The 11,106-nt window shown below is 66.1% G+C and overlaps 2 protein-coding genes across 19 annotated transcripts in view; one reads left to right on the top strand and one right to left on the bottom strand.

Annotated features, from left to right (window-relative positions):
- Positions 1 to 3,394, top strand: part of KLC1 (kinesin light chain 1) — a 66,642-nt gene extending 63,248 nt beyond the window's left edge. For 5 of the 7 annotated variants that reach the window (XM_027521005.1, XM_027521010.1, XM_027521015.1 and 2 more), the window contains 2 exons: positions 2,819 to 2,891; positions 3,103 to 3,394. In XM_027521005.1, the coding sequence (XP_027376806.1) occupies positions 2,819 to 2,891; positions 3,103 to 3,105 (76 nt within the window). In that variant the 3' untranslated portion in view covers positions 3,106 to 3,394. The remainder of the gene's footprint in view (positions 1 to 2,818; positions 2,892 to 3,102) is intronic. The other 2 variants (XR_003507325.1, XR_003507327.1) reach the window with 2 other exon arrangements.
- XRCC3 (X-ray repair cross complementing 3) lies at positions 1,046 to 11,091 on the bottom strand. 12 transcript variants are annotated; one of them, XM_027521031.1, is made up of 9 exons: positions 10,773 to 11,091; positions 8,453 to 8,527; positions 8,061 to 8,218; positions 6,494 to 6,631; positions 6,114 to 6,326; positions 3,987 to 4,141; positions 2,206 to 2,418; positions 2,087 to 2,133; positions 1,046 to 2,004 (listed from the first exon to the last, which is right to left on the bottom strand). In XM_027521031.1, the coding sequence occupies exons 3-9, from the start codon at positions 8,113 to 8,115 to the stop codon at positions 1,800 to 1,802; spliced, it is 1,026 nt and encodes a 341-aa protein (XP_027376832.1). In that variant the 5' UTR covers positions 8,116 to 8,218; positions 8,453 to 8,527; positions 10,773 to 11,091; the 3' UTR covers positions 1,046 to 1,799. The 12 variants fall into 12 exon arrangements, 11 of the variants coding, with proteins under 11 accessions (XP_027376832.1, XP_027376829.1, XP_027376823.1 ...); XM_027521028.1 differs by adding an exon at positions 9,748 to 9,810 and having other exon boundaries at positions 8,061 to 8,527; XM_027521022.1 differs by having other exon boundaries at positions 8,453 to 9,810.
- Positions 11,092 to 11,106: the final 15 nt, after the last annotated feature.

Genomic DNA, 11,106 nt, shown 5'->3' on the forward strand with positions numbered 1-11,106 from the left:
GGTGGAGACAGACCTCCTCTGCAGGGCCCTGGGGTGACCCTGGCCTGGCGTGGAGCCCGCTGGCCCCTTTCCTGAGGGTGTGGTGGCCTCTGCAAGGCCGCGTGGAGACAGTGTTTGGGTGAGCGGGCGGGCTGCTAAGAGCCGGCCTGTTCAGTGGGGGGCGCTCTGTTCTGGTCTCTGAGGGAAGCCCGGTATAGTTCTCAGAGGGCAGCGGGGGCCCGCCCGCCTGCCGTCTTTTCCTGGTGAGGGGACCCTTGGGGGCCAGGACGCATTTCTACATTGTTTCTGACAAGTCAGACTCGCCCCAGCCAGAGGACCCAGGCTGTGGAGGATCTGAGCATCCGCAGGAATGTGAGGGCAGGCGTGTGTCAGGGCGAAGGTCGGGGGATCCGGGCCTTCTAGCCTCCTGCCCCTCCCCCGGGGGCTGCAGGGATTCGGCTGGTTATTTTCTGAAACTTAAAAGTATTCCTCTGTCTGTCGGGTCAGAAGACTGCTAGGGACAGCACGTCCCCAGTCGTCCCCACAGGGCAGCAGCCTCCCAAGGACTCGTGTACAGCGTGCAGCTCTCGCCTCGTTTATACGGGTTCCTGGGAAGGCCTGCTACGTCTGTGTGGGGCCAGCCTCTGATGGGTTTCTGTTTGCGCTTGTGTGTGAGCGATATAGTGGTCCTGGGGTTTCTGGAAGCTAAAGCGGCGCTCAGCGCCAGCCCGGGTGAGGTTCAGGTCAGCGCAGTCGCTGGGCAGACACGCCCTCCGTGGGATCCCGGACACAGACGCGCGGGCTGGTTTCACTGTTCTCACGGGTGTGGAGCCACCCCTCGGGGTTGCGGGCCTGCGAGGGCCGTCTGGCTATCCCTGGGTTGTGGGCGGCTGAGGGCTGGGGACAGGCGGGCGCCCTGGGACGCCCGTCAGCTGGGCGGGTGGATGTGGTCCCCGGGGCGCGTGTGGGCGCGCATGCAGGTCCGCACCTCTGCGGCGTGGAGCGGCCGTCCGTGTTCTCTTTTCTCACTGTGGCTGTGACTTGCCTAGGAAATCATTTGCAACTGTTCATAGTTAATTACAAAAATAAACTTTTATTTCCTGTTGTAAAGTCCCTGTACTTTGCAGAAAGGCTCTTCTGTAAAACTCCAACCCTGAAAGAAGCTTTTCCTATTTAACACTAGCCACTCGGTCTTTTAGGGTCACAGGCTACTTTGAAAACGTGCTGAAAGCTGGAAATGGATCATCCTGTTCTAGAAAAACACACAACAGACAGCGTGCTGATGGCCGGGGCTGGCCGTGAGCCTGCAGGGCGGGCCGTGTCGGGGCGGGGTCGGCCTGCACCCTGCCAGCAGAGCAGCCGTGAGAGGGCGGCCGGCGGGTGGGGGAGTCCCAGCAGAGCCGGTACTGCGGAGGACCAGGGGCGCAGGCCCTTCACCCGGCGTGTGCGTCCACAGCTGCTGGGCAGAGGCGTGGCAACGGTGGGCGACGGTGACTCAGCCCTTCCGGAACTGGGCCAGCGTGTCCTCAGTGACTGCAGGGCCTCGTGCTTCCACACCGGATGGCCGTGGCTGGGCTAAGCAGAGGGCCCGTGTTCCATGCAGAAGCGCCGGCCGTGGGCGGGGGGAGCTGGGTCTGGGCAGGAGTTCCTGCCGGAGTGGACCCCCCGTCCCCAAGGCCAGGACTGAGGTCCCAGCCACTGCAGCACACTGGACCGGCTGCCCTCGTAGACGTGGGTCCAGAGGGGTTTCCGCAGACGGGCCTAGCTGGCTCCTGCAGCAGGGGCAGCTCCCCACCCCAAGGGGGGCCTGGACCCTGCAGTCAGCTGCACGCAGTCCCAGGCATCCCCCGCACGCCCTCGGCGGTGATCGTGTAGGAGCAGGATGAGGCCGGCAGGTGGGGGGCGAAGACTACCCTGAGGGTGCGGCCAGGCGGGGTGAGAGGCGCCTCCTCAGGGCGCTGCCGGTCGGCCAGCAGCCTCACGAGTAGCTGGTTGGCCCAGGTTATCCCCAGGGCTGGGGACATCCTGAGACGGGAAACAGCATGTGTCACGTGGAACCAGCGCCTCCCACCCCCGCGGGGACCCCTGTCCTCAGGGCGCCACTCACCCTGGTGGCCCGGCCACCAAGTCCTGCTCCTCCACGGCCTCTGTCACCTGGAGGGTGCAGAGCGGTCAGTGATGCGACCCTGCTGGCCCGGCCCCGCGGGGGGCTGGGGGGAGGCCCACCTGGTTGACGCACAGCACGGGGCTCCGGAAGGCGCAGCTCAGCCGTCGCAGCTCAGCCCCCAGCGCCAGCAGACGCTGGGCCCTGAGGGCCAGGGCCGCCCCGTCGAACTCGCAGCGGAAGGGGGCTGCCACGGAGTCGATGACCACCAGGCGGGCCATGCCCCGTGCCAGCAGCACCGGCACCTTCTCCCTCACGCATTGCAGCAGGGTGTCCTGGGGACCGGGAGGCCCGTCAGCACCTGCTCAGAGCCCCCCGTCCGCCCTGCCCTGCTGCTCTCCCCTCCCGGGGCCGTCACAGGCCAGGCCGGCCTGCCTCCCACCCACGGCCCCGAGCCAGGCACTGCTGCCTGCATCCAGCGGCACCACCAAGGCTGACCTGTCGCCAACCCGGCTGCCCACACCCAGCCAGGGGGCATGGCGCAGGGCCTGACCATCCTGCATCCAGCGTGCAGACCCCCGGGCTGGGCCCGGCGACGTGCCAGGACGCCCTGCGGGGCCCTTAGCACTGTGTCAGAAGCAGCCGTCCTCAGAGGCCAGCCCTGCTAGGACTCCCGGGAGCTGCCATGCCCGCATCCCCGCCCTGAGCGAGGTCCGCTCTGTGCTTCACCCGCAGGGCGCCGCCGGCAGAGCCCTTCTCTGTGGACAACGACAGCAGCAGCAGCGGCCTGGAAGACGCCAGCCTGAGCGTGAGTCCCGTCACCTGGGGCGGGGCGCGGGGTCGGGACTCCCCAGAGCTGCCGGGCGCGGAGACCCTGTCCCCCAGGAGGCGGAGGGGGCTGGGCCCAAGGCCGCTTGTGCAGGGGTGTCGACCTGGGCGGGCACAGGGCGGGGGCTCTCAGGTGCAGCCCTGTGGGCAGGGGCCCTGACCCTGGCCCTGACCCACCGCCCCCTCTGCAGTGAGGCGGCCGCAGAGGAGTCCGGCCTGAGCTGCTGTGCGCGCCCCGAGGGCCCGGTGACGCCGTGAAGGTCACGAGGCTGGAGGGCCTGGGGCAGCGCCCGCAGCGCTGACCGACACCCCTGTCCCAGCGCCCTGACCCCCCGTACGCCTCACACTGCGGGGCCCAGGACAGCCCGCGTGCCCGCGACCTGCCCGGCCCCGGTTGCTGCTCTGTCACTGCCCTGGGCTATGTGTGATCATGTACTTTACTGTAAATTTCTAAAAATTAAACTTTATATGTCTTACCCTTTACTTGACATGCTTTCTATAGCAACCCTTAAGCGGGGGAGGGCCCAGGTCGGGGCACACAGCTCTGCTCCCCACTGCCCGGCTCCCTTCTGAGCCCTCCGCCTCGTTACTCAGCTGCAGACGACGGCCCCAGCTAGCCGCCCGCCCCCTCCCCGGGCATGGCTTCCAGACGTGGCGGCGCCCTGGCAGCCCAGCCCGGCGGCCAGCAGTCTGAGGAGGCTTGTCTGGCTGGGGACCCGGGGCTCCAAGGGGGCCTTCCCCTCCTTCAGAGGTGTAGAACCCCACTCGACTCCGGCCAGGGCAGCAGGACCCATTCTGCGGGCAGTGGGCATCTCTGCGGCCAGGTGAATGGGAGCTGGCGGCACTTGCCGGGTGGGGACACGGGGGCTTGCCTGGGGCAGGAGGCGGTGTGTCTCCTCAGGGCCAGGGTTGGCAGAAACGCACAGGACGGCCAGTTCATCCCAAGTCCAGGCACCGAGTGACGCTGGCCTGAGTGGGACCCATGGTCCCCAGGCTGTGACCCCCTGCAGGCGGGCCTGACCGTGGTTCTGGGCTTCGTGTGCACGGCCCAGCCGACGTCCTCTCAGACACTCACCACGTCGGCTGCATGCTCGATGAAGATCTGGTGGCCGAACCTGATCTTGGAGATCACGTGCCCCGGGACGTCTGCCCGCAGGCGCTGCTGCTGGGCGATGAGCTGCTGCAGGCGGCGGCTGGGGAAGGCGTCCTCTGTGCACACGTACACCGCCCCTGGGAGGCCGTGGCGCGTCAGCGGCTGGCACACGGCCCCCTTCCCGCACTGCCCCGTGGCCTTCCCTCTGACCCAGGGCGGGGCTGGCCGGCGCCTGCCTCCCACCTTGCCGACAGGACGTCACCCTGGGGGCCTGCCCTTGGGCCGTCTCAGGTGGGAGTGGGTGGCGTTCTCAGGGGCCTGTGCTTTTGGAAACACCTCTTTCTGCGGACACGGGGGGCCTCTCCCAGGCCCTGTGGATCAGAGGTTCCCAGATCCCACTGTCAGGCTCCTCCCACAGTTCTAGGCTACGTGGAGGGAACGGTCTTTGCTGCGCCTGGAAAAGCCAGTCAACAAAACACCGGCGATACATCGCTGGGGCCTGAAGCCCCTCCAGAAGATCCAGCCCGAGTCCCGCAGCTGGAAGGAACCAGGGCCACGGGTGCTCCACAGAGGTCCCAGGATAGTTCAGTGGGAGACAGCAGTCTTTTTAAGAAATGGCAGTCGGACAGACATGCCCATGTACAAAAGGACGAAATCAGACTTGTGCCTCACACCACATAAGAAAACCGAATCACAGTGGGCCAGCTACGAGAGCCCAAAGCACAGCACCCTTAAGGGAAAACGCAGGCGTAAATCTCAGACCTCGGGTCAGGCAGTGGACCCTTATCCACGACGTGAAAAGCGCAGGTGAGAAAGACCAGGGAAGCTGGACACCGTCAAAGTGAGGGCAGCTTCAAAAGTCCATCGAGAAAATGAAGAGACAACTTCGAGAAAGAATACTGCGAGCTGTGTATCTGATGAGAGCCTAGTGTCCAGATGACACAAAGATCACTTAGGTCAGTTCCGTCACAGAAAGACAGATCACCCGAGGGTTCAAACGGGCAGAAGACGGAAGAGACGCTGCTCCAAAGACGCGCAGCTGAGCGGCAGCTCATGCTGGGCGCTCGGCACCACTGCTCTGGGGCCACAGTGACGACGCTCCCACGTTGGGTCAGAGGGCCAAGGGCCAGCTCAGACACGGGGGCCGGGGGCTGCCTGCAGCCTTCCTGGGAAGGAGACGGTGCAGCGGCTGCGGAGAACAGTCTTTGGCACCACGGAGCTACCACGAGACCCAGCATCACTCCTGGGCGTCCACCCGGAGCCACGTGCCAACAGAAGGCGTGAAGAAGCCACGTGACCGTCGCCGGATGGGAGGGCGGTGACTAAGTCGGGGTTCCCTGGTGCCGCGGTGGGTCAGAGCCCACCTGCCAACGCCGGGGACACGGGTGCAAGCCCTGGTCCAGGAAGACCCCACGTGCCCTGTGCTCTGGAGCCCCTGAGCTGCTGCTGCCACCACGCCTGAGAACCACAGCTGAGGAAGCCCTGGGCCACAAGGGCTGAGCCCAGATGCCATGTGCCCAAAGCTGTGTGCTCACCACCCGCGCTCCGGCAAGATGCCGCCGCGGCCAGAGGCCCCCGTGCCGCAATGAAGACAGGCCCCTGGTCGCCGCAACTCGACAGAGTCTGCCCATCTGTGAGCGTGTGACCCGCTGTGACCTGGTCCTGCTCCCACAGAACTTCAGACGTGGGGGATGCGGAGCCAGGAGAACCGCCCTGAGTGGTCAGGGCTGCCCATGTGCCCTGCGCCCCAGATCGTCCTGGGCAGGCGGTCTGTGCGCCCCCCACGTGGCTGAGCCCCTGGTGCCTGTGTGGCGCCTGCACAGGTCCAGAGGGGCGTACCATGCCTTTCAAAATTAGGGCTTTCGGATCTGATTCGGGGAAGCTGCCTTCTCAGCAAGACGTCCAACGGACCCACGTTTAATGTGGTCACGGCGGCCACATGCCAGGCCCCTGCAGGGGACGCCCATTTACATGCAGCCCAGGCCAGTCTGTCCCTGTGGGCAGGCCCCGGGCTCTGCGCTCAGCTGGCAGGGGGTCCATCTGGGTGTGAAGAGATGGGAAACGGCCCCCCGGGGCCCGCAGGTCCGGACCCCCACCCCCGGCACTCACCGGCCCCAAGGCCTCCGTGGCGCGGCGGCAGCTGCACAGCCAGGCAGAGCTGCAGCGCCAGCTGGGTCTTCCCAGCCGAGCTGCGTCCAGCCAGCTCCGTGATGCCGTCCAGGGGCAGCCCGCCACGGAGCAGTGCGTCCAGCACGGGGCAACCCAGGCTCAGGCGCTGGTGCTGCTCAGGGAACGGCCCCTCCTGCCGGAGCAGGTGCAGCGCTGGGGGCGGCGGAGGGGGAAACAGGTGAGCCCAGGCCCCCCACGCCAGGGCCACAGCCCCGCGGGCACCCCGCCCAGGCCCCAGCCCCGCGGGCACCCCGCCCAGGGCCCCAGCCCCGCAGGCACCCCGCCCAGGCCCCCCACACCCCATGCCGGGGCCCCAGCACCTGTGCACACTCCGTGTCCCCGCAGGAGTGAGGCAGCCGCTCTCAGCAGGAGCTGCACGTCGGGGCTGGAGAGGTGGGTCCGTCTCTGCAGATCTGGTCCAGAAAGATGCAGGACCTCCTTCACTGACCTCAGTTTGGCTGAAATCACAGAACCGGTCACAGGACGCGGTCAGATGCGGTGCCCGTGGCAACAGTGACGCAGGGACAGCAGGTGACTGCCAGCTCTGGGGGCCCGGCGGGCAGTGGTTGGCCCAGCTGCTCCCTGAAGCTGCACAGACCCCTGGACGACAGGTCAGGGAGGAAGGGGCCTGTCCCCAGGGTGGGGAGCAGCGGCCCCCAGACACATCTGAGACAGGCCTGCATGTGCATCGCCAGGGAGGGGCCGCAGGAGGGGACTCAGACGAACGTCCACTGCGCCCGCCTGTGGACGGCCAGGGAGTAAAGAGGGAGAGTCAGCTCTCTGGTGGCACTGTCAGGGGGTTACGGGGTGAGGCCCGAGGGTGGGTGTTTGGGAGGAAAGGGAGTAATTCTGAGCTTAGATCAGTGTATTATTTTTAAACTAGTAGGAAAAAAAAAAGGCTAACAATCCATCCAATCGGTTCAGAGAAAGGCAAAAAAGAGCGCACACACACAGGACAAATGCAACAGCATCAGGGCGCAGAGCCGGCCTTCTTGAGCGTCCTCGAGTGCACATGCTGCTCTGCTCGCTGTGGATCAGAGCGAAAGACGGGGCCTCCGGAGCGAGGAGCAGCCCAGCCCTGTCCACCGTCCACCAGTGCAGAGCGCCTGACCCCACAGCATCCTCACAAGCACAGGGGGCAGAGATGGAGGGCATGCGACGGGGGGAGGGAGGGGGGATGGAGGGGGTGGGAGGATGGGATGGAGGCGGGGGTGCGGGGGCCAGCCGGGCAGTGGAGGAGTTGGTACAGCCTGCGGACGGATGTGCCCAGACGCCAGCAGACTGGGTGGGCCGGCCTGACGGACGCCCTTCGAGGTGTGGGAATGACTGGAAGGCACAGGAAACGCGCCCATGAGAAGGGAGACAAGCACTAACTTTGGGGAAAACCAAAGATGGTCAGGAAACAGTTGTGAGCCGAGGTTCTGTGACAGCCGTGATGTCCCGGTGACAACTCTGATGACTGATGTGGCCCAGGCTGCGTTCCCACTGGGGGGTGGGTGGACCAAGTCGGGGCAGAGGGGGTGCAAGGAAGCCAGCTCTCGCCCCGAAATGGAGGCCTGTGAGGAGCCGGAAGTCAGACCCAGCAAACACGGCAGCAGAAGCACAGCCCATCGCTGAGCGGCTCACAAGGACCGAGTCCCGTCTCACTGCGGACGCCGTACGTGCTGCTTCAGCGGAAATGACCTAAAAGAGCCTTTCACACAGCCTTTTTAGTTTAGTGTGAAACACACACCCACGCAGGCCAGCCTCGGGGCGCCGTCCGGGGCCAGGAGGCAGAGGGCTCCCAACGCTCAGACAGGCCACCCTGTAACTGCTCTCCATAACGTGCGCGCAAGTGCACGGCCACACATTCTCACGATCACGTCACAGAAACATCGGCAAACACACCTTTCTTAACTGCAGCGACGATTCTGGGATTCAGGTCCAGCCGATCCAAATCCATGTCTTCAGCAGGGACAACCAGAAACGGACGACTGCCCTGCGACACGACGTGCCGGCCGCCCCCTCGAGCGGCCCGGGAGGCGAGTGCAGCAGAGTCACCGAGCCTGGGGGCAGTGGCCGACTGTGGGGCCCAGGGCTTGGAGGCCCCCCAGTCCCAGGGACAGCGCTGAGATCAGCCCCAGGCTCTTCTCGCCAGGAACTCAGAAGCCTGGGCTCAGCCCACCCTGGCGTGCGTTTCAGGAATCCCCGAGCACCGCGCCCCCATGGTCAGCCTGCTTCATCCACTTTGGGAAGGTGAGAAGCGGGCTTGTGTCCCAGCCCTGGCCCCTCTGACCCACCTCTCTGGGGCGCGGGTGCCGGGCCCAGGCTGCACTCCGTGGCGTATGCTCCCCTGAGCACGTTTCCGTGGGGATCTGGAGAGAGTGGGAAGGCGAGTGGTGGATCCTGTGGGCGCCCAGGAGGTCGGAACCACCGTGACCACTGAGCCACTCCAACAAAGGACAGCGGACACCTTGCCCACCTGGCCTGCAGCTTGCCCTGGCCCCTGGCCCAGAGCAGCATGGGGGGCGGGGTGGCAGTGGGGCGGCCATGCCAGGCTGTGGCCACTCGGCTGAGGCTGGGCCCAGCAGCCAGCAGCAGCAGCAGGAAGGCCCGTGCCCCGGGGCTCCTGACACCGAGGGGGGCAGCATAGTGCGGACTCGGCCTTCCGCACGGACACCGCTGACCCTCGGTATGCAGTATGGGGTTGTCCCCGAAGCCTCGAGAGACAGGCCGCCCGCCCCCTCATCCAGTCTGGTCAGGAGCGAGGGCCTGGCTACCCAGCACCCATCAGCTGTCTTGGGGTGGCCCCAGGCCCTTAGAGGCAGTTCTGGGAGCAGGAAGTCCGGATTCTGAATGACCGTGGGAGGGAAGCCTGTGCGGGGACTCGGCCGGGAAGTGCCTGGATGTAAAACCCCATCCTGAGAGCAACTGGACACACACAGGAGAGCCAGCGGTGACCAACCATGGGGCCTCGAGCCCAAGTAGAGCACCTGCTGCTACCTGACACAGGCCCGGGAGCCCCACCGAGAGCCCCAGGAGGGGCCCGGGCGAAGCCACCAGGGACAAGTGTGTGCCCCGCAGCACCCAGCATGGGCACGGGCGGGCCTGGGCAGCCCCCGGGAGCATTGCGTGCAGGGGTCTCAGGGAAGAACAATTAACAGCAGGTGCTGCTGCTGAGCGAGCGTGAAGGCATGTGAACCCCTGGGCCAAACAGGAGACTCCTCCCCAGGTGGAATCACTCTCCTGTGTCTCTGGGGCTCTCAGGTGGCCCAAGGACTTCTGTGCCCCCAAACAGGCTGGTATGGGCCCACCCCCACTCTGGGGACAACAGTCAGGTTCCTGGCGGCTTTAATTGATTCACACTGAGGACTCAATGGGAGGAGGGAAGATCTTTCTGAACTGACGCACTAAGCGCCTCTCCCTCGGCCCAGCACCGGAGGGGGTTGGGTGCGGTGGGGGAACCCTGGGGGAGGCAGCTGGCCGAATCCCCACAAACTGAAACTGTTACTCCTCTGATTTCAGGCAAAGGATCAATACACACAGCTCCAGGCTGTTGCTCTAAAATCATGAAAGGTTGAGGGCTGACATTTACCAAACAATCCAACTGTGTGACAGGTACGAACATCACACCAGAAGTATTACAACCCTTGTATTGCTGGCAAGAAAACAGAAGCACAGAACGGTTAAGCAACAAGCTTCAGGTCACACAGTCAGCAAGTGGGTGGCCTGGTATGCAGGTCCAGGCCTGGGCTCTAAGCCCCTGACCCCGCGTTTGCACTGCCCATCTGTTAACAACTCCAAAGGAACTGTTTGGACCGCAGAACTCGGTCATCCAGAGGCCGACCCGCCTGAGGGTGTCCAGCTCCCTCAAGACGTTTCCTTTCTTTTCCTGCTCTCCTCCCAGAAAGGGCGCCAATGAGTACGCCTTCATCCCAGGGCTACTGTAGGGAGCTGTCACCGGACCCCGTGGGCGGCCACACAGGTCCTCCCCTGCCTAGGCCAGCACTGTGGTTTCTCCAGAGCCGGCCAGCCTGGACTTCTGGCCCCGCTCCCTCCGCAGGACCCTGTTGCTCCTCTGGGGACCTCTCCTCTTTTCAGCCCCTGCGGCTTTGAGCACTCATCCCCAGTCCCCCGGGCCTGCGTGTCCAGCAGGCCCCCGCCTGGGCCGTCCTGACAGACCAGGGGACGCTGCAGCCGCGCCCTGCCACCCACGCACACCTGCGCTTCCCACCTGGCACGCTCTGAGCCCGACCCCACCCTCCGCGCCCCACCCCGCGGCCCCGGCGCGGACGCACAGCCTGAGCAGGCTCTGCAGCTGCGCGGGCTCACCGCCCCGGGACCGAGGCCCTCCGTCCCAGCCCTGCCCGGCATCCGCCCGGCCCTCTCCCACCCCCGGGACTCGCGGGGGCCCTGGCTCCGCGGTCCCGCCTGCCCGTCCGCGGCTGCGCACCGCCGATCGGGGCTCTGGGGAGGCGCCGGCCGGCCCCCGCCGCGAATCCCAGCAGCAGGGCCGCGCGGGCGCCCAGCCGGGCCCTGCCCGCGCCCCAGCGGTCTCTACGCCCAAAGCCACCCGGGACTCCGGCCGCTCGGGACCGCAGTGGCCACCGGCGTCCTCACCTCGCCCGCGCTCCTCACGCTCCTTCGCGCCGCCCCACCCCTGCCTCCTCCTCCAATGAGCGCAGGGCGTCCCGCGCCGGATGCGCCAATCAGAAGAGAAGCGGAGCCCACGTCGCCGACTGACTGGCCAATCCGAAGTCTCAGTCGCCCCGACGGGGTGGGGCGTGCTTGGGAGGGTCCTCGCTGACCATTGGTGGCCGGCCGCAGGGGGGCGGGGCAGGCGATCTTGCGTCGATTGGAGCACGCGGCGGCGGGGCGGATCCCTGGCGCCGATTGGTCCGCGCTCTGGGCCTGGCGTGGCGACTGGACGCGAACGCTGTCAGCCATGCTGGCG

The sequence above is a fragment of the Bos indicus x Bos taurus genome, chromosome 21 (genome assembly GCF_003369695.1).
Source record: "Bos indicus x Bos taurus breed Angus x Brahman F1 hybrid chromosome 21, Bos_hybrid_MaternalHap_v2.0, whole genome shotgun sequence".
NCBI classification, from domain to species: Eukaryota; Metazoa; Chordata; class Mammalia; order Artiodactyla; family Bovidae; genus Bos; species Bos indicus x Bos taurus.